The sequence below is a fragment of the Lemur catta genome, chromosome 4, assembly GCF_020740605.2.
Source record: "Lemur catta isolate mLemCat1 chromosome 4, mLemCat1.pri, whole genome shotgun sequence".
In the NCBI taxonomy this organism is placed as follows: domain Eukaryota; kingdom Metazoa; phylum Chordata; class Mammalia; order Primates; family Lemuridae; genus Lemur; species Lemur catta.
Genome location: NC_059131.1, coordinates 77,960,784 through 77,986,037, shown reverse-complemented (window position 1 = coordinate 77,986,037; position 25,254 = coordinate 77,960,784). Strand labels below are relative to the sequence as shown.

Below are 25,254 nucleotides of genomic sequence, written 5' to 3'. Positions count from 1 at the left end.
GACAATTCTAAAAAGCAGAGTAAATGTGTGCATTGATTTAAGCCTGTGGATGGGAGATGCCCCATAAATATTTCTGAAACTTATTAAAAATATATAATGAATAAAATAGAACTTGACATCATGTTCTGAAAATAAAAAAGATACTGGCATACAGCCTTTTTTAAAAACAGTAATTCTGGGGAACACTCCCAAATGTGCACACTATCAAATACTGATATCTCTGAAAGCAAAACTGTTCACAATACACTCAAATGCAGTTGGAAGTCAAAGTGTAACAATCATTTCTTAGGCTGTTTTTGGTCCCAAATTCTAGAATCATACACTGCATTAACCCATGAAATGCAAAAACTGGATATAAATATCAAAAGCAAAGTAGAGAGAACTATTTGACTCTCTCAAGGTAAATGCCTCCACAGCCCCTGACTGCATCATGCACTTGGCCTTGTTCCCTACCTTGGAAGCAGTTACAGTTACATGCACTATTATTGAGTTGAACATTTATCTCCTAACATGAGTTTAATTTGTAAGTAAAAGCATTTTAACAATAAACCATTCTGATATAAATTTCATAAAGTTTACCTTTAGGAAAAGTGAATTAATAAAATATAAAACCTTTCATCAACATACTATCTTACCCCTAGAAGTCTCATTTTTGAGCATTATAAAATACGAGGTAAATTCTGAAACTGAGAAAAGTCCCTAGTATAATTAGTTTTGTACCTTACAGTTCATATGAATCATAAATGTAATATACTTACATGCATTAATGAATAATATGATTGTTTGCCAGTATAGAAGAGAAAATGAAATGGACGGCCATCTTCTCCCCACTGGATTGCTAATAAAAAGCCAGATGAAAACAAATAAAAATACATACAGAGACAGATCAAACAGTTGTATTTAACTGCAGTTATGAGACATACTTATAATTCTGATTAACTTTTAAAATAACAAAAAATTGTTAATATTTAGGATTTAATATTTAGTTTAACATATTCAATACACAAACATTTAAGATATTTAATACTTCATACCCATTAAAACAATGTTTATATTTAATAAAATATTCCTAAATATTTCACCATGAGCATTTTTGTAATTTACTTCAAGGAAAAACTCATAAAATCGCCAAAATCACCTTGTTAGAACAAAAAAATTAGGTTTAACTATAAACACAATGTCCTCTTATATTCTTAAAAAGGAAAACTGACAGCGTCAATAATGCAGTACATTCACAGAATTCAAAACAGGGAAATACAACAAAGAAAAGCACTAAAGAACATATTTTTCTATGCCACATCATTTGTTTCAACCCTGTGGTCATCTACCTCTGAGAGTTTAAAATGTCTACAACAGAAGGGGCCTCAAAAAGGTGTTCCCTGTAATTCCTTTTGAAATACAGATAGTCATTCACATCTAACCACCACCAAATAAACTGAGAAATGCAGTCACTCTAGTAAATAAGCCAAATGCTAACTTCTTATTTTTTACCCATACTATTTCTATTGTTTCTCTGTTAACTATTTGTAGGAACTCTTGTACATTAAAGATTATTATACTCTTTGGTCCATTCCATAAGTTGTAACTATTTTCTCCCAGTCTGTCACCTGCCTTGCACTTATTTATGACATCTTTTATAATCAAGAAGTTTAGAATATGTATAATAGTCTAATCTGTCACTTTTCCTCTACAGCATGTTTCTCAACTGTTTTTTCATTATTGATCCCACTAAGAAAGCCTTTTTCAGGCATTTTTTCTCTTATTGCCCCCTTCTCCATGAAATTTTAATACCACAGATATACTAATATAACATATCTGCTGATGTATACTGTGGACCTCGGAAGGGCCACAGACCACCGAAACAACTAGTTTCCTGACTCCCTATGAACCAACCTTCACCCCCACTGAGAAAGCATGCTTTAAGGCTTTGGGCTCTCTGTAACTATTTTCCCACATTTTCTTCTGGAATTTTAATAAGTTAATGTTTATGTATTTACTCTATCTGGAATTTATGTTTGTGAGGCCGAAATCCAAATATTATTTTGTCTAGCAAAGACTCTTTATCCTTCTACAGTTTTTTGAATAGTACACCCTTTTCTGTTGAAGTACTACCTGTATTGCTTGTGGGATATCTTTCTTTCCTAAGGATAATTAGCATTAGAAAGGCCACTTTAAGTGAATAAGCTTAAAAATAAAGACCAAAATTTCACAGTAAGTGGTGAAAGAAAAAGTCTTGATTGGGCAGTTAGCTTGAAAGATAACAACAGATTCTTATTTACCAATGGCTTATGGATGATTTAAATACTTTTCTAACATCATTTTCATAGAATTCATGAAATCCTGCATATCTTCTAATATCTGTACCTTTACTATGCAACAGATTTTCATTGTGTTGTTAAAGTGTTCAAAAAGCAATAAAAACAACAAACATCATAGTTGCAGTCAAGACTCTGTTAAGCTTGGAGAGATGTTTGAATTGGGTCTCATATCCTGGAACTGATTTCATTATGTATGTGTACACACACACACACACACACACACACACACACACACAGAAGGTTTCATTGAATCTACGGTATCACAGCTTTTAAGGTGCCCCATCATGTACTTTACATAACACAAAGCAAGAAAAAAAAAGCTGTCAAACTATGGCAAATATTACAATTTACAGTAATTGTAAAGTGTGCCCTGCTGTCAAAGATGTTAAAATTTGAAAAAACATGTCCTAGAATTCACAAAATATGGCAAAAACATATGCTGCCGCTTAATATACCACTCTGTCCAGTGGCCTGTCTACTCTGTGCCGCTACCGCCATTTTAAACAGCAGAGCTTTTCGCTGCATTTTGATACCAGGTACGGTAAGCTCCTTTCATTATTCCTTTAAAATTTTTTTTGCTGCTTCTTGCACAATTAAACTTGACAAGTTTCCCCCAAAAGTTGTACCAAGACTTTAACTGAAATAACGTTAAATTTATGAATAATTTTAAAAGTAGCAGCTTTGAAATACTGTCTTCCCTTAAAGGAACATGGAATCTTTTTTCCAACCATTCCAGTTTTCACTTATAATCTTTGATCTTTAACTTTCATAATTTCTTATATAAATCTCTCATATATTTTGCAAGTTTTATTTGTAAGTATTTTAGTGTTTGTTGATCTTGATCCCATTTAGTTATCTATAAAATTACTTTACACAAGTAATACGTACTTCATATAAAGATTATATATTAGAATTCCTTTGCCAGAGGCAAGGTGAGAGTTCATTGTTCAGGACTTTTTCTGTACATTTACACATGTATACCTGTGTGAAATAGACAGTATTGTTTGTGTGCTTCTTTTAAATACATAAATGGTATCAAACTGTATTTATACTACATACTATATCATTTTTACTTGTTTTTCCCACCCAACATCACCCTTGTGCTAATATTCCACAACTAGATCTCACTCTTTTTACCACCTGTATATTATTGCATGGTATGATTCTGACAGTTCATTTAGCTACCCTATGATGAACATTTAGATTGTTTCCAATTTTTGCTGACACATATACTCACAATTTCCAACCTGATGGGTGATAACGGTCTCTCATTGTTTTATAGGACATTATTTCTGATCTCTGATATTTTCAAATGTTTACTGGCTATTTTAATTTTCTTCACTTATGAATTGCTTACTTTTCTATTTAGCTGGTTTTCTTTTTTCTTTTTGAGACAGGGTCTTGCTCTGTTGCACAAGCTGGTGTGCAGTGGTGTGATCACAGCTCACTACAGCCTTGAATTCCTGGGCTCAAGAGATCCTCCTGCCTCAGTCTCCTGAGTAGTTAGGACTATAGGTGTGTGCCACCATGCCTGGCTAGTTTTTTCATTTTTGTAGAGTCGGGGGTCTTCTCTGTTGCCCAGATTGGCCCTGAACTCCTGGCTTCAAGTGATCCTCCTGCCTCGGCCTCCCAGAGTGCTGGGATTAGAGGTGTGAGCCACCATGCCTGGCCTAAGTTGTTTTTCTTATTAATTTGTAAGTAATTTATTCTACATATCAGGCCTGTGTCATGTTTCAAATTTTCTAGTGTCTTTTTGTCAAAAAGTTTTTAGTTTCAAAATAGATAATTTATTGTCTTAGTCCTTTGCTTTATTTGTGACTTAAGGGCATAATTTCAGTAATTTTAAGAATATTGAAAGCTATATATTTATTCTTTTATTAGCCACCTTCCCTACATTCTGTTCTAGAATTTGAATTTCTTAATTCCAAAAACACACAATGGTTTTTTTAAGTCTTGACTTAACTCTAGATACAATCTACTTTTTCAACATTCTATAAAATGAATGGAGGAGGTACACACAAGTATATATTTACGTACATGACTGTATGTATATGTAGGTAAATATTTGTACATTAGGGATTCAATGTTTGTAAAACAGTTCTTATCTGCCAAAATACATAAAGGCAGAGAAAGACTGCAATGCACTGGTTACCAATAAGACCACCATGTCACTTCGATCTTTATACTCCATTCCACACTGATTTCTTTGTGTGTGGATCTGGCCACCATAATGCCATCAACTGGCAGGATGCTTATATGACCTCTGATGAGCAGCATTTTACCCTTTATCTCTACTGTGGTGTGATTTTATAAAAGGGCATCACTACAAAAAAATTCAGAACAATTCAAATGTTTTGAATTCAGGTACTCAAATAATGATATTCTACTAAAGTTCTAATAAGTTTATGGTTTTCCATTTTCTAAGTGGAAAGATTAATTTTATTTTCTAAGGGGAAAGATTAAGATTATTATTCATAGATATGAATAATAATCGATTTTCCTAACTTCTTTGGGTTTTTTAATCCATACTTTTTGCCTTTATTATCCACACTTATTTTTTATTATGCTGGTTAAAACTTCCAAAACAATAATGCTGAATAACAGAAGTGAGTGTAGGCATACCTGTCTTATTCCTCAACTTAATGAAATCTAATGATACATTTTTTTAATTTGATGTTTCTGTTTCTCATGATAGTCTTTCTTTAAGAAAAATTCCTTTTATTTCTAGTTTAAAGTGCTTTTAACAACAACAAAAAAGGAAATGCTCAATTTTGTTAATTAACTTTATTTTTATCTATTTCCCTTGACTCAATTAACATAGAGGTACATTAATAAATTCCCTAATGTTAAACCATCCTTACATTCCTGGGGAGAAAAAAGGTCCTCTGTATTCTCTTAATACAATGCTTTGCTTGGTTTCCTAGCATTTTATTTAGTGAGAATAGATTATAGGTTTCTTTTTTTAATGCAATTTGTGTCCAGATTTGATAATTGTGTGAGCCTTTAAAGTGAATTTGGAAGCTCTCATTCTTTTTTTCTGCTCTGCAACAGTTTGCAAAAGTTACCTGCTTCTTCAAGGTAGGCTGGAACTCACTGATGGAACCTCTGGGCCTGTGCCTCTTTCACTAGATCTTTGATCACCTTTGACTTCCTCTCCAGCTTTTAGTTTAACCAGCGTTCTCCTGATTCAGACAACTGTGGCAACTACTACTCTCAAACTATCTGTTTGAGAGTCAGTAGTCTGCTGGTCACATATATGTGCACTAAAGTCAAAGTGCATGGGCTTCCCTACATTCTGGCTCAGCTACTTCCTGGCTGTGTGTTCCTGGTAAGGTTAAACTCAGTGTGCTTTAATTTCCACATCTGTAAAATGGGGAAGATGTCCATGTAGTAAAACTGTTGTGAAGACTATGAGTTAATACATGTGAAGCACTTAAAACTCTGCCTGGACTACTCTAAGTTTCAAGAAATGCCAGCTATTATTATTTGGGAGAGTCCTCCAAATAATCAGAATAAAGTTGCCTGTAACAATATTATACTTTAAAATTATCCTCCAAATGTTATTATTGAAAATTCTTAATATCGTCCTATGTTTTCTTTTTTCCTTGACCAGACTTGCCAGAAGTTGACTGATTTGGTTTTATTTATCACGCCTCTTCTTTTAAATTTCTTTACTATGTCCATCAATTTAGTTTTTCTTTTTCTGACTTACTAAACTGAATACTTAATTCATTTATTTTCAGTCTTCTTTAATTACTAATAAATATGTTTGTCTCTGCATAATACAATGTCCATATCCCATAGGATTTGATAGGAACTGCTCTCATTGTCATACATTTCTAAATAGTCTGTAATTTCAATTCTGATTTCCTCTTTAACCCAACAGTGATACGGTTCTATTGATTTGAAGTCAGAAAAATCTAATCGATATGATTTTTACTACTTGAAATTTGTTAGGTTTTCCTATCACCTATTACAACATAATTATATTACTATTCCATAGGTGTCTGCATAGAAAATATATCTATTTGTAGAATATATTGTATTTGTATCTGTAGCTATAAAATCATGCTGCATTATTCAAATTCTTTATAGCCATAGTTAACAGCTTTTGTTTTAAACATTTCAATGCTAAGTGTTTGGTGCAAAAGGTTTCATAGCCATCAAATCCAATTAATAGAAATTAGGTTTTATCCAATATAAATTACATTCTTGTCTCACTGAACGATTCCCCACCTTCCTTGAATTCCATTTTGTCTAATATCAGGACACCCAGTATATATCTTTGTTTTTCTGAATATTTGTATCACTTGCTTTAAACTGTACAGAGTAGGATTTTTATGTTAACTTAAGGTAGAAGCTTTCATCTTTTAATAAGGGAAGTGGTAGTATATTACTACAAGTGCTATTAATATAATCTATCCAAATCTAAAAGTGCTGATTTTTTTTTTTGAGACATGGTCTCTGTTGCCTGGACTAGAGTACAGTGGTGTCACTGTAGCTCATTGCAACTTCAAACTTCTGGGCTCAGCGATCCTCCTGCCTCAGCCTTCCGAATACCTGGGACTATAGGTGTTCACCACCACGCTCAGCTAAATTTTGAAAAACTTTTTGTAGAGACTGGGTCTTGCTATTGCCCAGACTGGTCTTGAACTCCTGGGCTCAAGTGATCCTCCTGCGTTGGCCTTCCAAAGTGCTAAGAGTACAAATGTGAGCCACTGCGCCCAGCCTGATTTATTTTTTAACACACAAAAAGTTTGTCGTGTACTTTTTAAATTAACTGACAACTACTACCAGTCCACACTGAGGCTTCTAATGTACAGTAAATATATTATTCAATTTTCTGGCAAACTTAAAGCGTATTTGTGTTTTCTTTAAGATTTGTTTTTATACATTTAAAAGATAAAGAGAAAATCTTAAAAGAAAACCAGAGAAAACAGGAGACCTGATTAGAATGATGGCCAACTGCTCATCAGAAACGATATAAAACAACGGAATTACATCATTAAAGTTCTGAAAGAACAAAAAAGAAAATCTAAAGTCAGTGAAAATATGCTTCCAAAATGAAGAAAAATTAAAATTTTCCACATAAACAGAGTTGAATTAGTCACTAGGAAATTTGTACCAAACTCTTCCTTTTAAAAAGGCATATTAGAATGCAAATAATTAGTGTGACATTACTATACGCATGAACTCTAACCTGATCTAATTTTAATGCCATTTATACCATTTAATAGTATAAAATAGTTTACAAACCCCAACCATTCATTATTAGTTACAAAATATTTTTCACCTACTTCACAGGAGGGTAACTACAGTATGTGAGTAATGCTGATATACTGTAACCTAACACTATAATAAAGAAAAAACTGTTTATTTCCTTCTTGAATAAACTTACCTCTTTGTTTTGGAAAAATCTGCTCAGGATGCTGTAAAATAAATTTAAAAATGTATTAGATAATTACTGTAACATATAAAACTAAGTGAAAATTTTAAAAATAATAAAGATAACTACCTTCATTATGGGTCTGGCCCGTTTCTCAAACAAGCCACTTGGAAAAAGGTAGGCAATAGCTCTCTGAAAATACATACAAAGGTTAATTAACAACTGTTATAAAAAACAAGTTAAGGTTATAACTAATAGTTATTGAATGTTTACTATGTGCCAGACATTAGAGTTTCACATGCATTATCTCATTTCATAATCTTTTAAATGGGATAATAAAATTACACTACACACACATACCTCCAAAAAGGAAAAATTGTAACTATCAAACTGATTATTGACAATTTTCAACAACAACAACAACAATTAAACGTGTCACTCCTTGAATGTGATACCACAAATAATCTTTTACTTTTAAAGGAAAACTAGAGGTGCTCCTGCACCACTTCTGTGGTAGTGTGCTCAAGAGCAATCGTTCCAACTCCCAGTTGGTCGTGCAAATATCAAAGAGCAGGCTGAAAAGAACAGCCTCTATGTTCTGAAAAAACTGAAAAGAGCAGGCTCTAAGTCTCACCCACTATGACATCCCTGACGTTTTTAGATGTTCTTTCAACTTTTCTCAGAGTTTTTAAACTATACCCCTTTCAAACAAGTTCTAAGTGTTTGTTTTTCAATAGGGACGCTATAGGCATTTTGGGCATGACAGCTCTGGCATAGGCACCCTTCCTCCATACTACAGGTCATTTAACATTCCTGGCTCTTTTCCAGCCCAGCCTGTAATACCTGAGTGCTTGTGACAAATCTCACACCTGGGCCATTCCAAATGCCCCCACCTCCTAGGGAGCAGCACTGGCTCCCACTGGAGAATAACTGCTTAAGCCTTCATAGTGCCTTCTCCAACACCCCTCCTCACAATGAACAACAACAACAACAAAATGTGCACTTTCCTTCTCATTGAATAGTGTCAGGTGAAAAGTCTATGGCCTGGGATCTGGCAGTGCATTTAAACACAGTGCTGCTCTTTGGAGAGCTTGTTCTTTAGGATGGGCCTTCTCTGCCTACCCACACAGTAAATATGATGGATCAGTTTCAGCCCCTGAAAAGAGGGGCCTATAATTTTGGAGTATAAATTCAATTATACTAGGGAGCTTACTTGTGTCTATGGGTCAAACTTTAGTCTTTCATTCAGCCTTTCCACAATAAAATTGATACTTAGATCAAACATCAGCATGCTCATTTAACAAACTTTTTTTTTTCAAACCAAGCCTTCCCTACTTCCTTCATTGCAGGAGAAAAGGTACACTTTTTAATAAGTGATACTGAGACAACTAATTGTCATTTGGAAAAAGATAAAACTGGATCCAAACCTCACACCATATAGCAGAGTAAACTGCACATGAGTCAGAGAGCTAAATATACAAAATAAAACCAAACAAGGACTATCATACAACATGGGTGAATTCCCTTATGACTAAGATATGAGGAAGTATTTAACTAGAACTCAAAATTCAGAAGCAATTTTAAAAAAAGATTGATCAATTAAACTACATAAAAAAAAGAAAAATATGGCTCAAATATACTCACAATAAGAAAAGTGCAATTTAAACTACTTGAGAACATTTCTTATCTAACAAGACTAGCAGAAGTTCAAAACTTTGACAGCACACTGTTGGTGAGGCTATAAAGAAACACTCTGCCACATTGCTGGTGGGAGTGCCAAATGCTACAACCTCTTTCAGTGGGAAGTTTGGCACTCTCTAACAGAACTACATACACATTTCCCCTAGCAATCTGATGTCTATGAATTTACCCAGAAGATACACCTCCACAAATGCAAAATAACGTAAGCACAAGCTATTCATTGAATTATAAGCACAAAATATTAGCAACAACCAAATGCCCATACCTAAGAGGTTGGCTGAATAAATGAGGGCACATCAGTATAATCAAGTACTATATATCAATATCTGTAAAACAGAGAGACAAGCAAGATGCAAAAGAAATGTAACTTGAATGCTGCTATGGTGTAAGAAAGAGAATAGAGTGAGAGACACAGGGATGAGGGCAGACTCCTTTGGGCATACCTTTGTATAAAGTTAAGCTTTGAAGCATGAAAATGTTTTATATACGGAAGAATAAAATTTTCAAAAGAAACTCAAAATAGAAACAAGTAAATCTAATATCTAATGACAAAAAATAATTGTAAAGAAATCTTCAACTTTACTTGGTAGGCTTACAGTCAGTCATAAATTGATATTGTAATTCTGACATATTTTGTGTATACTGCAGCATAATGCAAGGAAGTAAATATATTAATTTTATGGGGACCAGAATTATATTGTAGAAGAAAAGAGATACAAATATAAAAGAAGAAAAGGGAAAATCCTATAATGTTAAGTAATATATACTCATAATCTTTAAAAAAAACATCATTTACTAGTTCTGTCCCCTGAAAGAGCATAGAAGCAAGGGAACCCCAGGAGCAATGGGTAGGCCACTTGGTTTCTAAATACAATTTCCCAGTATAAGGAACCAAGCACCTTGGAGAAATGGCTGATTCTAAGCCTAAGGCAGAGAAAGTACAAAATGAGCCTGAGACATCTTCCTGTGCCAAAAAGAAAACCATAAAGTGCTCAAAAGACAAAAGCCAACTTTAAGGCGCTCCTGCTGGCCAAATGTGGGACAATTTGAACACCAAAAAGAACAATGACAATGTCTTGTAACACACTCAATATATGGGTATATATATATTTAAGTGTGCATGTGTGGGAGGCTTGTGTGTGCACACTCACATATACACACACACTTAAGGGGAGGGACAAGGAGAAAAAGAAAGTTTCTTTATAGAACAATATCAGCTATAAAAGTAGAAGGAATGACAGAAGTAGAAAATTGTCATTTTATAACTTCCAAGTTAATCATCAATTTCAGGCAAAGACCATCAACAGATGCTACAGCCACTGGCTGAAAGGTTACTGGGGAATAGAAAATTCACATGGACTCAAGATGTTACCTTACAGATTACTTACTAGTCACAAAGGGAAAAAGCTACTTTTGGAATAAAGAGGTCTGTGGTCACCATCTAATCAAGGGATCAGTCATATCATCACCAACAGCAGGACAAACTGACTATGTGCCTCCTAGGGATGCAATGAGAAGTATAAAATGTCACTTAAGTAATATCTTTTGTATTTAACATAGTACATTCTAAACCTGACCATGAGAAATCAGTCAGAAAGCCAGAATGTGGGATAACTGTACAAGACAACTGACCTTGATTTTACAAAACAACTAGTCAGCTGTAAAGACACTTAGGGGAAAAGTGAGGAAATTTAAAAAGAGATTATATAATGTATGACATTATAGAATTGTTATAATTGTATCAGATGTGAAAATGATGTTATGGGAGATAATATTACAAAGTATGTATGTACTCAAGGGTTAAGTACATGCTGATATATTTAGGGGTTAAGTTTATGACAGCTGCAATTTTCAGTGGATCAGCAAAAAAATTATTGTACATATACACAGAGACAAAGGAAATGTGGTAAAATGTTAAAAATTGGCAAATTTATGTGAAGAGTGCATGTGATTATATTTACTGAATATTCAAATTTTCTGGAAATTTGAAAAGTTTCAAAATATAAAGGTAGGGGGAAAATGTTACAATTTAAACAATAATAAATAAGATCTTCCCCAACCTAGCCTGTCTCAGCAAGGCCCCCATTATCCTATAGCACATGTGGGCCATCTTGACCTCAGTCATGCAGGGCAGCCCAAGGCTGGGCAGCACCTTAGCAAAGGGGCTACTGAATCCAGGGCCTGGATTAGAACAGTAGATGGCAAGGAAGACTCAGCACAACTCTTCAACTTTGGCTAAACTCACCATGATCACAAAGGAGGCAATCCAAATGATTCTGAAATGAGTGTCAAGCAGTCATTATCATCATTTTTTTTTTTTTTTTTCTGACACAGAGTCTCACTCTGTTGCCCGAGCGAGTGCTATGGCATCAGCTCACAGCAGCCTCAAACTCCTGGGCTCAAGTAATCCCTCTGCCTCAGCCTCCCTAGTAGCTGGGACTACAGGCATACACCACCACGCCCAGCTATTTTTTTCTATTTTTTAATAGAGACGGGGTCTTGCTCTTGCTCAGGCTGGTCTTGAAATCCTGAGCTCAAGCTATCCTCCTGCCTCGGCCTCCCAGAGTGCTAGGATTACAGGCATGAGCCACTGCATCCAGCCCGGCATCATTTTCAAATATGAAAATTACTGTTAACTTAGATGACCACTGAATAGAATCCTAGAGGGAAATGAAAATTGAAGAATTCCATCCTACAGTTAGATTTCTCATGAAAAACAGGACTTAGAAAAGCCACAAGGAATTTAATTGGTAGAACCCGAAAATAAACCATTGACTTCAAAGAATGTTTAGGACTTACAATCTGCTTTTTAAAAAGTGAAAATAAGCCAACAAAGGTTTTGCTGGAAGTCTTCTGAAATTCACCCAAAAGTATCAGGTAATGTGGCTTTGCCTTTAAAAAAAATCTCAGCTAAAAGTAAATTAACACACATTTATTAATTTATAATCCCTCACTATATTAGGTATTGCAGAATTAGGTATTATACTAAATACGGTAGAAAAGGTGCACAGAGCAAAAGACATCATGTCAGATAAAAAGCAATCTTGCAAATTCAGTAAAAACAAAAGATGAAAGAAAAAGGAATAAAAGAGAGAACAGTAAATAAAATAAGCCAGTTGTTTCTAAACCAAATAACAAAACAAAAAAAGGACACAGTCCCAGTATGCTATCTGCCATCTGTTTAGTATGCATGGAACACTACTAACATGACCTAACCTATCACTTCCATTTATCTCCTATGGGCATTTTACACAGATTTTTTACAAATTTTGAAGCAAACAGAGGACTACCTGGCTTTTCTGAAAAAATAATTTTGTTGCTTTGTGTGTCTGCTTAACTCACAGTTAACAAGCAGTTGTTAAAATACAAGTAGATGAATATCCTTTTGAGATAAATAGTGAATATTTATAAGAACAAGGGAATTTTGAGTGCTGGTACTGAGTTGAACAGCCTATAGATATGTTTTGGGCCGAGCATTACATGCTATAAAATAGGAATACCTTTACTTTTACTACATTGCACAATTCAGAAGAAAGGGGTGGTGAACATGAAAATAGGACGAAAGTGTAAATAATATATACTCCTTGTTGTGTCTTATTATAATCATATTTTTCAAATACCATCACTCCCAGTGATTCTGATTTAAGGACATCAACTTCATCTGGTTGTTATGAGGACTGAAAAAGACATTCATAAAAGTACAGCACACAGCAGGCACTCAACAAATGTTAATTAACTATACAAAAATCTTCAGTTTATGTAAAGCACATTATTTCCCATATTATTTTGTTTTAAGCCTTATAAAATAGTCATGAATTCATTAGTTCTATTTTACAGATGAAGAAGCAGCAGTTAAGTAGCCAGCCCAAGATCATACTGAAATAAATGACAAAGCTAGAACTTGAACCTTCTGGAATTTAATTTCATAATGTGCTCTTCTTTGTCTATATCAGGGACCAAATTTAGTTCTCTCAGCTAAAAGATTTACTTCTTCACTGACATCAAGGACATCCATCCAGCTATTTAGTAGTAATCTTAGGAGAAAAAGCCAAATGTGCTTAAAGGAAAATAAATTGATCATTTACCTTAATAAATTTTGTTAAACAAATATTTATCCCTCCTGAGTTCTACGCATTCTGCTACTTTAGAAAGATGAGTAAGATTTGGCTTCTGACCTCATTCTATCAGTGGAGACAGACGCATACATAATCTCAAACACAGGGGCTATCGTCATATTATATATCAAATAATATGGCACACACAGGACCTATGATAGAACTGTATGGAAGTTACACAAAGGGGACAAAAGAGGGTGATCAGCTACTTTTTCCAGTGATACTTTTCATCTGTCTTTTCTTACCAGTCATTTCTTCCTTTCTGAACAAGTATCTTTACAAATTGTTTTGTCTGCCTGGATTATGCTGTTGTTCTACTTCTTTACTTAACACATTCCAGTTTGTCTTTCAAGACCTAGGTCAAAGGCAGCCTTGCCTGGGACACTCTCCCTATTCCACTGGGCTCTCAGTTACTTATCTTCTGTTCATACCCCTGTGACAGTGGTCTCTGTGCTTGCCTATGGCTCTGCCACTTCCATCAAACAGGAGAACGAGCCTCTTTCAAAGTCCATACCATCTGGCTATTCCATTCTCTCCCAAGCCTTGTCACCATCACTCACAGTGATCACAAAGGGCTGATGCTCACCTTTTCTCTTTACATACCAACTGCTGTCACATTTGTGAGTAACCTCAAGGCTCATGTGAACAAGCCACCTAAACAAGACTGTATAAGACTCCTGGTGTCGTTCAGACCAATAAATAACTTTTAATTCTCATTCATATTCCTGTCCTTAGAAGCATTCACCCATTCCTTGAAATATTCTATTCTTTCTTCTACAGATTTCAATCTGGCTGCATCATAATTCTGGTCCTGCAATTGCTTTGTCAGGGGTGACCAATGTCTCTTTTCAAAGGCTATGACCTGCTTTCAGGTCTCATCCATATGAGGTTGCTGTCTTTCTTCTCCCTTGTACCCACCTTCCCCTCCTACCTCTCTGCAAGTTCCTTCTTGGTCTCTACTAAACAAACCTCTGGTCCTCCTTTAAATGCTGTTCCGTTTAAATGCTGAGGAAGCTCAGAGTTCCATCTTTCAGCCTCTTCCTTTCGAGCAAATTTATGTAGAGAAACCAAAGCTATTTCTGTAGCTCCAAACTATTTGTCAACTGCCTTTAGGATTTTTCCATTTAAGTATCCAAATGTTAATAGCATATCCACAGCTTATTTTGCTTTCTACCAGTTCTTCTTTCTCCTATGGCCTGTTACCAAATTTTTCATTCTACCTTGGTCATGTCTACTGGTGTATTTTTGAAGGCAAAGAACTATGTCTTAGTCATTAATTTCTTACTCCAGAATTAGAACATAGCAAATACTCAAAGGATAAATCAACAACTAAATGGACTGCAGGGCCCTTGAGTGAACCAACTATAAAAGACATTTTATAGACAACTAGGGAAATTTAAATACAGACTCATATATAAATGTTCCCACTCCTGCTATAGACTATACTAAAATTAATTTTGTTAGATGTGATAATGGTTTTGTGGTTATACAGGAAAATGTTCTAATTTTTTGAAGACCTGTACTCAAGTATTTAGGGATGAGGCATCATGATGTTTGTAATTTGTATTTTACTTTAGCCAAAAAGTATACAGTTGAAGCAAATACAGCAAAATGTTAAGTTATTAATATTTAACTTAGGTGATGGTTATATGGGTATGCATTGTACAATTTCTCCTTCTCTGTATGATTGAAATTTTTTATAAGAAAAAGTATACAAATTAGTATTTACTGTTATTGCTATTAGCCTAGAATGTTTTGATCTTTCTCAATTCTGGTTCTGTCATCCATGTAATATACATACATATACATATATATATATATATATATATATATATATATATATACACACACATACAAAAGAGTCACATGAATCTTTCATTCTTCTATAATTTGCAATTATTTAATACACTTTGGTTTTTTTGTTTGACTTTTAGAGATGGTGTATCACCATGTTGCCCAGGCTAGAGTGCAGTGGCTATTCATGGGTGCAATCATAGTGCACTGTAGCCTCAAACTTCTGGGCTCTAGCAATTCTCCTGCCTCAGCCTCCCACGTACTGAGACTATAGGTGTGAGCCACTGTGCCCAGCCTCTTTGCTGTTTTATTCAAATAAAAGCAACCATTTCCTATACTTCTAAATTTCTATTTACTCTTTTGCAGTATTTTTGAATTGTTTTCAAAACCAATTCTTCAAGTATTTTAGATTGTTTCAATGAAAGCCAATATAACAACAAAACTGCAAACTGATATTATTAATACTTATACTCCCAAGTATTCTCTTTCTTTTAAATAACACAAAGCACAAAATACAAATTCTTATTTGGTAAGAAATGAAGGTGTAATCCTCTAACCAACACATCCATTATTAGAACTTACTCTGATGCTGGAAATATTCCATAATCTGTGCTGTCCAATATGATAGCCAGTAGCCAATATGGCTACTATGTACTTGATACGTAATTAGTGTGACTGAGGAAGTAAATTGTAATTTTATCTACAATTAATTAATTTTAATTAAAATAATCACAGATAGCTAGTGGTGGCCATACAGCTCTAGATTATTGTAACCAAAGCCTTCATGCAGACAGCACCGTACTAATGTTACTGAGGCATATTTCAGCGAGGTTTTTAAACTTCATTAAATGGTTACAAAGTTAAAGTCTGCATGTTAATTTTATTGGTCTGAATTAACAAACAAATATCCACTGTTACAAGAGAGCATTAACAACCAACTAGTCTCTGAATAGAGGATTTCTACCACAAAGCTGGTCATGATGACCATTCATTCCTAACTGTCTCTCCTGTGAAGTGAGGGTTGCACAGCAGCATTTTAATACTTCAGATCTACCGACTTAATTCTTTCAGGGCTTGAATGGGTAACTCAGCATCATGACAACCATCCGTAAGAACGTCTCAGCACACTGAGGCCCTCTGCTAATCAGAAGAGCCTTATTTTACTCTGTATAAGACAAGAGAACTTGGTTTACACACCCCATTTTCACATGGATTTCAAAGCTGAGGACAGGAGTCAAAACATTTACATACAGGAAGTGATAGGAAAATGTAACTCTGTATGTGTGTGTGTGTGTGTACCAGAAACGTGTATATTGGGTGAAAATGAGAATAGCATCATAAAAGACTCTACTTTCCCACTCAGTTGTCTTGTAGGTCATATTAATTCAGAGATCCTTACCGGACCAGCTCCATTTGTCCCCCTACCCTTTGTTATTCTTTTCTGTAGTTAATCCTAACTAGCTACTGGAAAGAAAAGATATAAATACTGAGTTGTGACAAATACTGGAAACTCTCTCTGCTTGTGTTTGCAGCTCCTTCCTCCTAGAGAGAAAGTGTAAGAAAGAAAAAACCAACAAAACAAAATGACGACAAAAACAAGCATACACCTGCATCTGTGTCCTAAGAAGGTCCACTAGAAGGAACAATGTCCTCTTCCAGTGCCCACAAGAACAGTGTCTTGTGTACAACATGCCCTCCAAAGAGCACCTCCCCGGATCTCCTTCTCCCAGGCAGTGTGATTTGTAGTCCAGTTCTGGAGTAATTCTTTCTCATCACCTTCTTAAAAGCCAGGATGGTGGGGAGGGAGTAGGTGCACTATTATCTTTCTCTCTAAAACCTGCTACTAAGAGTGATGTTATTATTAGAAATTCTACATGTCTGAAAAGCATCAAAATGTATCTTCTGCAGCCTACATTTCGGCACCAGGTGCAATCCTACCTGCACAGTCTTGCTGAAGTTACTGCTGTCTCTTGTCACTGGAAGCTCACCTCAGGTGTGAGAGGGAGCTGACCCCACATTACCTCTGTAGCGGAAGCAAGACCCACATGGGGAGCACAACAGTTTTAGCTTTCCAGCTTTCTTCCTCTCAGATCACTTCCCACCACACAAGCCCCAATGTTCAGATTTCACCTTCCTGGACCAGGATTACATACCTAATTCAAAGCCCACCTAGGAGAAACTAGCTCATTGGCACACACCCTGCTTTGTTAGTTTTGTTTGCCCCTAAACTGGTCTATTTTGACTTGATGTTTATTTTAATAGAAAGACATTTGCTCAAGCCCTTCCAAATATAATATTTAACTTTCCATCTCTACCCTTACTCCCATTAATTTTTGCCCGCTGGCTTCCTCAATTAGTTTCTCTGAAAAGCTGATGGCTCAAGAGACGTCCCCAAGCTCTTCCTACAGATGGTAGACAACTTCCTTCCCACTCCTCAAACCTGACAGCCTTTGCCCCACAATGAGAAAATACTTCACTAAAGATAAAGACTTCCCTGGGCTGATGACCCTGAGTCCTTGGTGCTTCCCAAAACATGCAATAACAATTTCCCAATTCAACGTGAAGCATTAAGCTTAATCTATAAAATTCACACTAAGGAGGGTATGTCAAATAAGATAATTATTACAAAGAATAAGTAACAAAAATGGTTGGGGGTAAAAGGGCTATTTCACATAAAATTTTAAATTAGGGTAATGATTTGGTTGGGAAAGGTTTAGGAGCACAAAAAAGAAAATGAGAAACATGAAGGCAAAGAAAATGTTAAAATATTTCAGTCTTTTTTTTTTTTAAATCAGTTTTCCTGGTATGTTATTCAGAAACATCTCTACTAGCATGGTAAGTAATGCAAAATTTAAATATTACAGTAGGTGAAATTAAGTCAACCAGAAAACTACTGGAGGAAAGTAGTGAGTGAAATGTTCTATTAATGTTAACTTATCTGTTCATTGTTAATGTTCTTTAGCCCCAGTATGTATATGTAGTACATACTACGCACTACAGAAAAAGGACTAGCACCAGTGGTTTAGACCCCCAAGTATCTTAAAATTAGAGGAAAACTGGCATTTCACATCTGAATTGTGGTTTGGCCTACTTGGATGAAATTTATCAAGAATGCCAGAATTAATAGAAATTTCATAATCATCTGAAATAAATACTTTACTTCTAAACAACCTACATGAAAAACTACTCAAACTAAGAAATACTCAACCCTTTCACAAAAGCAAAAAATGAAAATACATTTATCAGTTGGGATTTAATTAATGATTTTTCAAAAAGCTTCAAAACAATATAGCTAGCCAAATATTTTTGTTTGTTTTGGCTTAGCATTTGTGTTTCTAGAGACCTTTTCTCTTCTAAGAACCAGACTTTAGACATGCCTACACAGTGGTATTCAAACATCCTTACCATCCCTGTCCATATAGCCAAACAAGATATAAAAATCACTGCCTTACTCTGATTTAAGGCTGCTCATGTCTTAATCTTTCAGTTTTAAATTCACTCAGAAGAAAATGTGAGCCACAGGAATAGAAAACAAAGGGCATTTTCCTATAATAAGTTCTAGCTTAATATTTCCTTTACTAAGTTCTAAAATTGGTATGGAATTTAACCTGGCAAAGTTCTTAGGTGTTTTAAACTACCGTTACATTTTAAGAAATTGTTACATATAACAGTTTAGGTTCAATGGTTGGTTGGTTACAACAAAACAAAACAAAACAACCCTGCTTCTTCCAAAAGAAAAAATGGAGCATACACTTAATAAGTATAGAACCTTTTAGAAACTTACTGGACTACAGCATGCCATGTATATTAACCTGAATCTAAAAAAGGAAGTGCTGACAAAGAAAAAAAAGAAGAGTAAGAATGTAAATTTTAAAAATTTAATTCAGATAAGAAATGGCATGAGTAAACATGTTTCTTGTACTTTTAGGTTTTAAATAGAATATTGGTAATTCAACAGTTCCCTAAAATGAAGGCAAAGTCTTTGACTATATTCTTAGGCTTAAGTCAAAGTATAAAAGGATTGCAGACTCAACCCAGGAAAAGCACTGGGTCAGGAATGCAATCTCTATTAATTAGGTATCCCAGCTGGGCAGTGGGTTTGCAGCTGTTAACTTGATCAATGACTTACCTAAATGTCATCTCTACTGATTCGCTTATAAATTACCAGCAAGTGAGACTAATGTACAGGTGCTAATTTATTTAAACTGTTCTCTACAGTTCTACATAGCTTTATAAACTGCATCTGGCACCTAATGTTAGCTGTCAGTTGTACTTAGACATGCCTGTCCTAACGACTCTGTTCATTAGAAGTGAGCACAAATTATGAAATATTGTGAAAAATGATACATCAAATGGAATGGGCACAGCAAATCAATTAGAGAAACTTCATACAGCATATTCACACTTAGGAGAATAAAACATTCTGGTTTCAGAATGAGGTCTATAATACCAATTAAAAAGTAATTGGTAGACTTCAGCAGTGTTATATATCAATTTGCTGGCTTTTTTTCCTGAAATTCTACAGTAATGTAGAACTTAACTTTTAATTCCCAAATAAAGACATTAGTAATGCAAGTGTGTAGTCATAATAGTTAATATAACTGAAATGTCTCCAACCTAAACTACATTCTTAATTCAAAAAGGAAAATGCAAATATCAGTGGTCCTCAACTTTTTAATGTTTACAGCATGATTCTGAGTAAAAGAATTTTTGATGGTACACATGAAAGTATTAAGAGACTTCACTAAACAGATTAGCAATCACTGTTACCCTACGTCTGCTCTAGCATAACAAGGAGTTACAAGGTCTATAAAATTTCACAGGCACTAGCAAAATGCTTCACTTGACCATCCTTTATTTAGCCTTGGGGTCAATAAGGAAAACTGCTTCTGCCCTGCCTGCCTCTGTTACACACTCATGGGCTTAGTTTTTTACAGTTTTCACACACACAGAATCTTCTTTTGTAACTGCTTTGCACTGAATAACAAAACCCACTTAGCTCAATGTTCCATCTGACAGATTCCTCCTAACAGTAATGTATACTGTTACAGCCAAAAATAATTTTTACACACTGATCAACATTTGGCAGTATCCTGGGAAAGATTTATGAAACACGAATTGAGAAACACAGCATTAAAGTCTATTTTCAAAATATTTAGCATGCATTTAAAAGTACTTCAGCATAACACCATGTACACTACTAATTGTTAGAGGCTACTTGTTTTTCCTCCTGTTAGATCTTTAAAAAATCATATAAATTTAATAAAAATATTGAGCATTGATTATAGCAAATTAATTTTGAAAAAAATTTCCAACAGATATACAATCCTGTAGCCTTAATAATAAACCTTCTAAGTGATATAACCTTAAAATAAATATCAATGGTAACAAGCAGAATTATTTTTATTCAAAAATTTTATCTGTCATATCTTTTTATTTTACCAACTCACATTGTACTTTTTAACAAGCCTTATTAAATTAAGGAAATACTAGTATAAGATTAGCTAGGTATAATTTTCACACATAAATTATATATGCTGTATTCAGTGACACCAAATTTCTATTCAAACTCAACCCTCTGAAGTAAGGTTGTAAACCTAGAAATCAATGAAAAAGCCCTAGAAGAGCTGCAATAGCTTACATAAATTCATGAATTTACTGAGTAGGAAGGGCATATAGGTCCTCATACAGAGTCCAATGGCTCTTGGCTTTAATTCACATGCCTAACAAGTTTAGTTATGCCAGAAGGCTGGAAGACAGGTGAGGGCGTCTAGAGGCAGACACACAGACATAAGACATCTTGACAGCAAGAGAGATGACAAGAATCAGTAATACAGCATAGCCAGGCCATTCAGTACAGGGACAGACATGTGCTATAAGCCACATTCAGGGGTTAACAACCACACTAAAGAGGAAAATCCTAAAGCTTTGTAAGGTTAAATTATACTCACTACATCCTACTAAATAAGGTTGGGGAGGGTGCAACTTATTTTGGAAAATGTTATCCAAAAAATTAATCTTTCAAAGTATGGAAAAAACAGTCTTTGGCTATAGAAAGACCTTTTACAGCCTTGGTATTGTCAACAATAAAAAAAGATACCTACCCCATAATGTTTTTATAAAGATTAAAATGTGGTAACATTTATCTGGTTCTTAGATAGCATCTCATACATACACAGGAGGTTTTCAGTATGCAGCAGTAGTTTCCTTACAAATAACACTTAAAAATAGCTTCCCTTATCTGGAAAATTCACTTTTGTGGAATATCATATTTCCTGATCTATTAAATAAGAGAAAATCTACTGTATCTACTTTTAATTTATATATTAAAAGCCAAGCATATTAAAAAGGATTATGACTTCTAAATATATAACAGCAATTACAATAGAAGCTTAAAATATTTTCTTGATTTTGGATGAGTTATTTATTTTTGTCTTTAGAAATAACTAAGCATTTTTTTGAGCATGGAAATACTGACTCATCAGCCATATTGTCTCTTTTTCACTTCATATACCCTGCTGAACCTTTTAAAAAAAACAATAGTTTTAAAAACATAAATGAAAACAGGAACTGTATGGGTATATAATTTTGATTCTTTGGTAACAGTTAGTTGTCACTGTCCTCTTTTGTTTTTACATCTATTCAGCTGCCAAAGGGAGTCCTACAAATTTAATAAAATGCAATGCCAAAGGGGGTGCACTAAATTTAATAAAGTGCCAAAAGAGTTAATTGATATAAAATGTGAGACTCAGTGAAGCCGATCAATCATTTGCAGCAAAGTCTAACGCAGCAGAATTATGTCACCGGTGTCGAGGAAAATGGTTAACGCTTACTTTCATATGAGCTTTTAGATACCGAGCAAGGTGAGACGATATACCTACAGGAGATAAGGCTATCTCCCCTTTAAATCAATCAGTGATAAATCAATGTACTCAACACTATTTCAGATGATTCTCCCCAACATTCAGTCTCAGGTGGCATGGAAGATTTGTGTGACAAAGTAAATTAGAGAACTAGGGAATGATTCCAGTTACGGTACATTGTATTTATTACTGTTAATAGTAATGAGAATAATAACACATAGCATCAATCACATGCTTCTTAGCTATATTCTGAGATAGGTGAGCAGGTATTATTATTTTAGAGATAAGAAAATCAAGTGACAGAGACATGACTTGCTCAACATTACAATGTTAGTGACACTGCAAGAAATCTAATCCCAGGTCCTTCATCTTTCTAAAACATCACTTCAACTATAAGGAATTTATTAAAAGAAAAGAATCAATGCAATAACAAGGTTCTACACGTTAGGTATTTCTCAACACAAGACAGTCTACTTCATTTTAGAAGAGTCTACATATTTTAAAGAAGCAATTGGATGGTTTTTTCTTATTAATTCATGATTTCATTACTTAATTGGCTAAATCTAAAGGGAGATTTTTATAATATCCTGTTTGCACAACCACATAAAATGACACCAAGTTACTTTTACCATATACATACATACAGTTTTAACAGTACAGCCACAGCTCACTTTTACATAGCGAGGTTAAATACCTCTTCGGTGGAAAATAATTCTATATTTTGAGAGCCAGAACTAAATACATTGTTAAAAATTTGTTTCTACCTAATTGAATGACAATGTATTCACTAAGCTATAGGATCCTTTTAGATATCTCTAAATAATATTAAGGAGTCACCAATGTGTGTCTGTTGTAAACATCTTGACAAAAATTTTTAAAAGAATTGTTTTAATCTTAAATATTTTTGGTTAAATATACTTCATAAATGGTTTTGGCTATCATTATTTCAGCAATTGGATAACAAGTATGGAAAAACTAGTTTCTAAACTATATAAAATAACTAATGGTTTAATCTGAATACAATGGTGCCTAATTTATCTATGTAAAAATTAGAGTGAGCCTGGAATTTTAACTAGGTAATTGAATTAAATTATGGGCCATGCCTATTCTGTATAAATTAAATCTTCATGAAAATAATTTTAACATCCCAAATATTCTGAGTAAACATCCAAACAATGAACTAACCACTCCAAACAACATAATTCATTTTTAATACTTACAGTGTGAAAATGCTTATCCCTTCAGATAGAATTACAAAACTGTTGAATGATTCTGCTTCTTTCAATAAGCTAAGTATGCCCCATGTACATTCAAAAGGGTAGTCAAGAGCTGCTCAAAAACACCTCAGGAGTAAAACTCAGTTGGGCAGTGAGAGCCTCCTGCTGAGAACAGTTACTTAGGGACACACAGGCCACAAGGAGAGAGAGGAGGACCATTTTTAAAAGCAAACAATAAAAACAAACAATAACAAAAACTACCCACAAAGAAAAGCACAGGCTCAGATGGCTTCACAATCAAACACTTAAAGAATAACTAATATGAATTCTTCACAAACTCTTCCAAAAACAGAAGAGGAAAGAACACTTCCCAACTCATTCTATGAGGCCACTATTACTCTTCTACCAAAATGAGACAGATATTACACAAAAAGAAAACTATAAACCAATTATCAATTAGAGATAAAAATCCTCAACAAAATGCTAGCAAACCAAACCCAGAAAGAAATAAAAAGGAGTATACATACTGATGAAGTGGGATTTATCTCATGAACACAAAAATATCCAAAAATCAATTAATGTGATATATCACACAAATAGAATAAAAAACAAAAACCACACAATCATCAAAAAGCAGAAAAAGCATTTGACAGTATCCAACACTCTTCTATGATAAAAACATCAACAAGAAAAGCAACAAAAAATTTCAACAAACCAGGTATGTAAAGGAATTTACTGAACCTGATAGAGCATCTATGAAAAACCCATGGCATCACATTTAATGGTGAAAGACTGAATGCTCTCCCCTATAAACAGGAACTAGGTGAGGATGTCCACTCTTGTCATTTCTACTCAACATTGTTGGAGGTTCCAGCCAGGGTATTTAGGTAAGAAAAAGAAGTAAAAGGTATCCAGATTGGAAAAAAAAAAGTGAAACTATTTCTATTTGCAGGTGATAATATGCTATATATAGAAAATACCAAGGAATCCACTAAAAAACTATGAGGATTAGTAATGAGTTCAGCAAGGTTGAAGATTCAAAATCAACATAGAGAAATAGATGCAAAAATCAATTGTATACACTTGCAATAAAAAATCCTAAAATAAAACTAAGAAAATAATTCTATTTACAATGGGATTTTTTAAAAAAGAAATTAATGCTTAGGAGTAAATTTAACAAAAGTGGCAAACAGACTCTGAAAACTACAAAACATCACTGAGAGAATTAAAGAAGATCTAAATAAATAGAAGAACACCCCATGTCCAGAAATTAGGAGACTTACCATTAAGATGGCAATACTCCTAAAATTGATCTAGAGATTCAGTGCAATCCCTATCAAAATCCCGGCTGGTTCTGTGCAGAAATTGACAAGCTAATCCTAAAATTTCACATGGAAATTGAAAGAGCACAGAATAGCCAAAATGATCTTGGAAGAATGAACAAAGTAGGAGTACATGCACTTCCCAATTTCAAAATTTACTACAAAAGCTACAGTAATCAAGACAGAGTGATACTGGCATAAGGACAAACATAATAGATCAATGGGATAAAACTAAGAGTCCAGAAATAACCCCTCACTTTTACAGTCAATTGATTTTCGGTAAGGGTGACAAAAGGATTCAATGGGAAAACAATAGTCTTTCCAATACATAATGCTTGGACAAATAAATGTCTACACGTAAAAGAATGAAGCTGTACTCCTATCTCACATCATATACAAAAATTTCCTCAAAATGAATCAAAGACTTAAATGTTAGAGTTAAAACTATGAAACTCTTAAAAGAAAATATAATTAAGGTGTTATGAAATGCAGATTTTTTAATATTTCCCAATACCGTCCAGATTACCATAAGATTCAA

The 25,254-nt window shown here is 34.3% G+C and overlaps 1 protein-coding gene across 1 annotated transcript in view; it reads right to left on the bottom strand.

Moving 5' to 3' along the window:
• The window catches only part of MRPS9 (mitochondrial ribosomal protein S9), a 54,815-nt gene that overhangs the window by 19,455 nt on the left and 10,106 nt on the right, over positions 1–25,254 (bottom strand). Inside the window, exons 3-5 of the mRNA XM_045550331.1 lie at positions 7,834–7,896; positions 7,717–7,747; positions 759–838 (exon numbers count right to left, since the gene is read on the bottom strand). Coding sequence (XP_045406287.1) covers positions 759–838; positions 7,717–7,747; positions 7,834–7,896 — 174 coding nt within the window. The remainder of the gene's footprint in view (positions 1–758; positions 839–7,716; positions 7,748–7,833; positions 7,897–25,254) is intronic.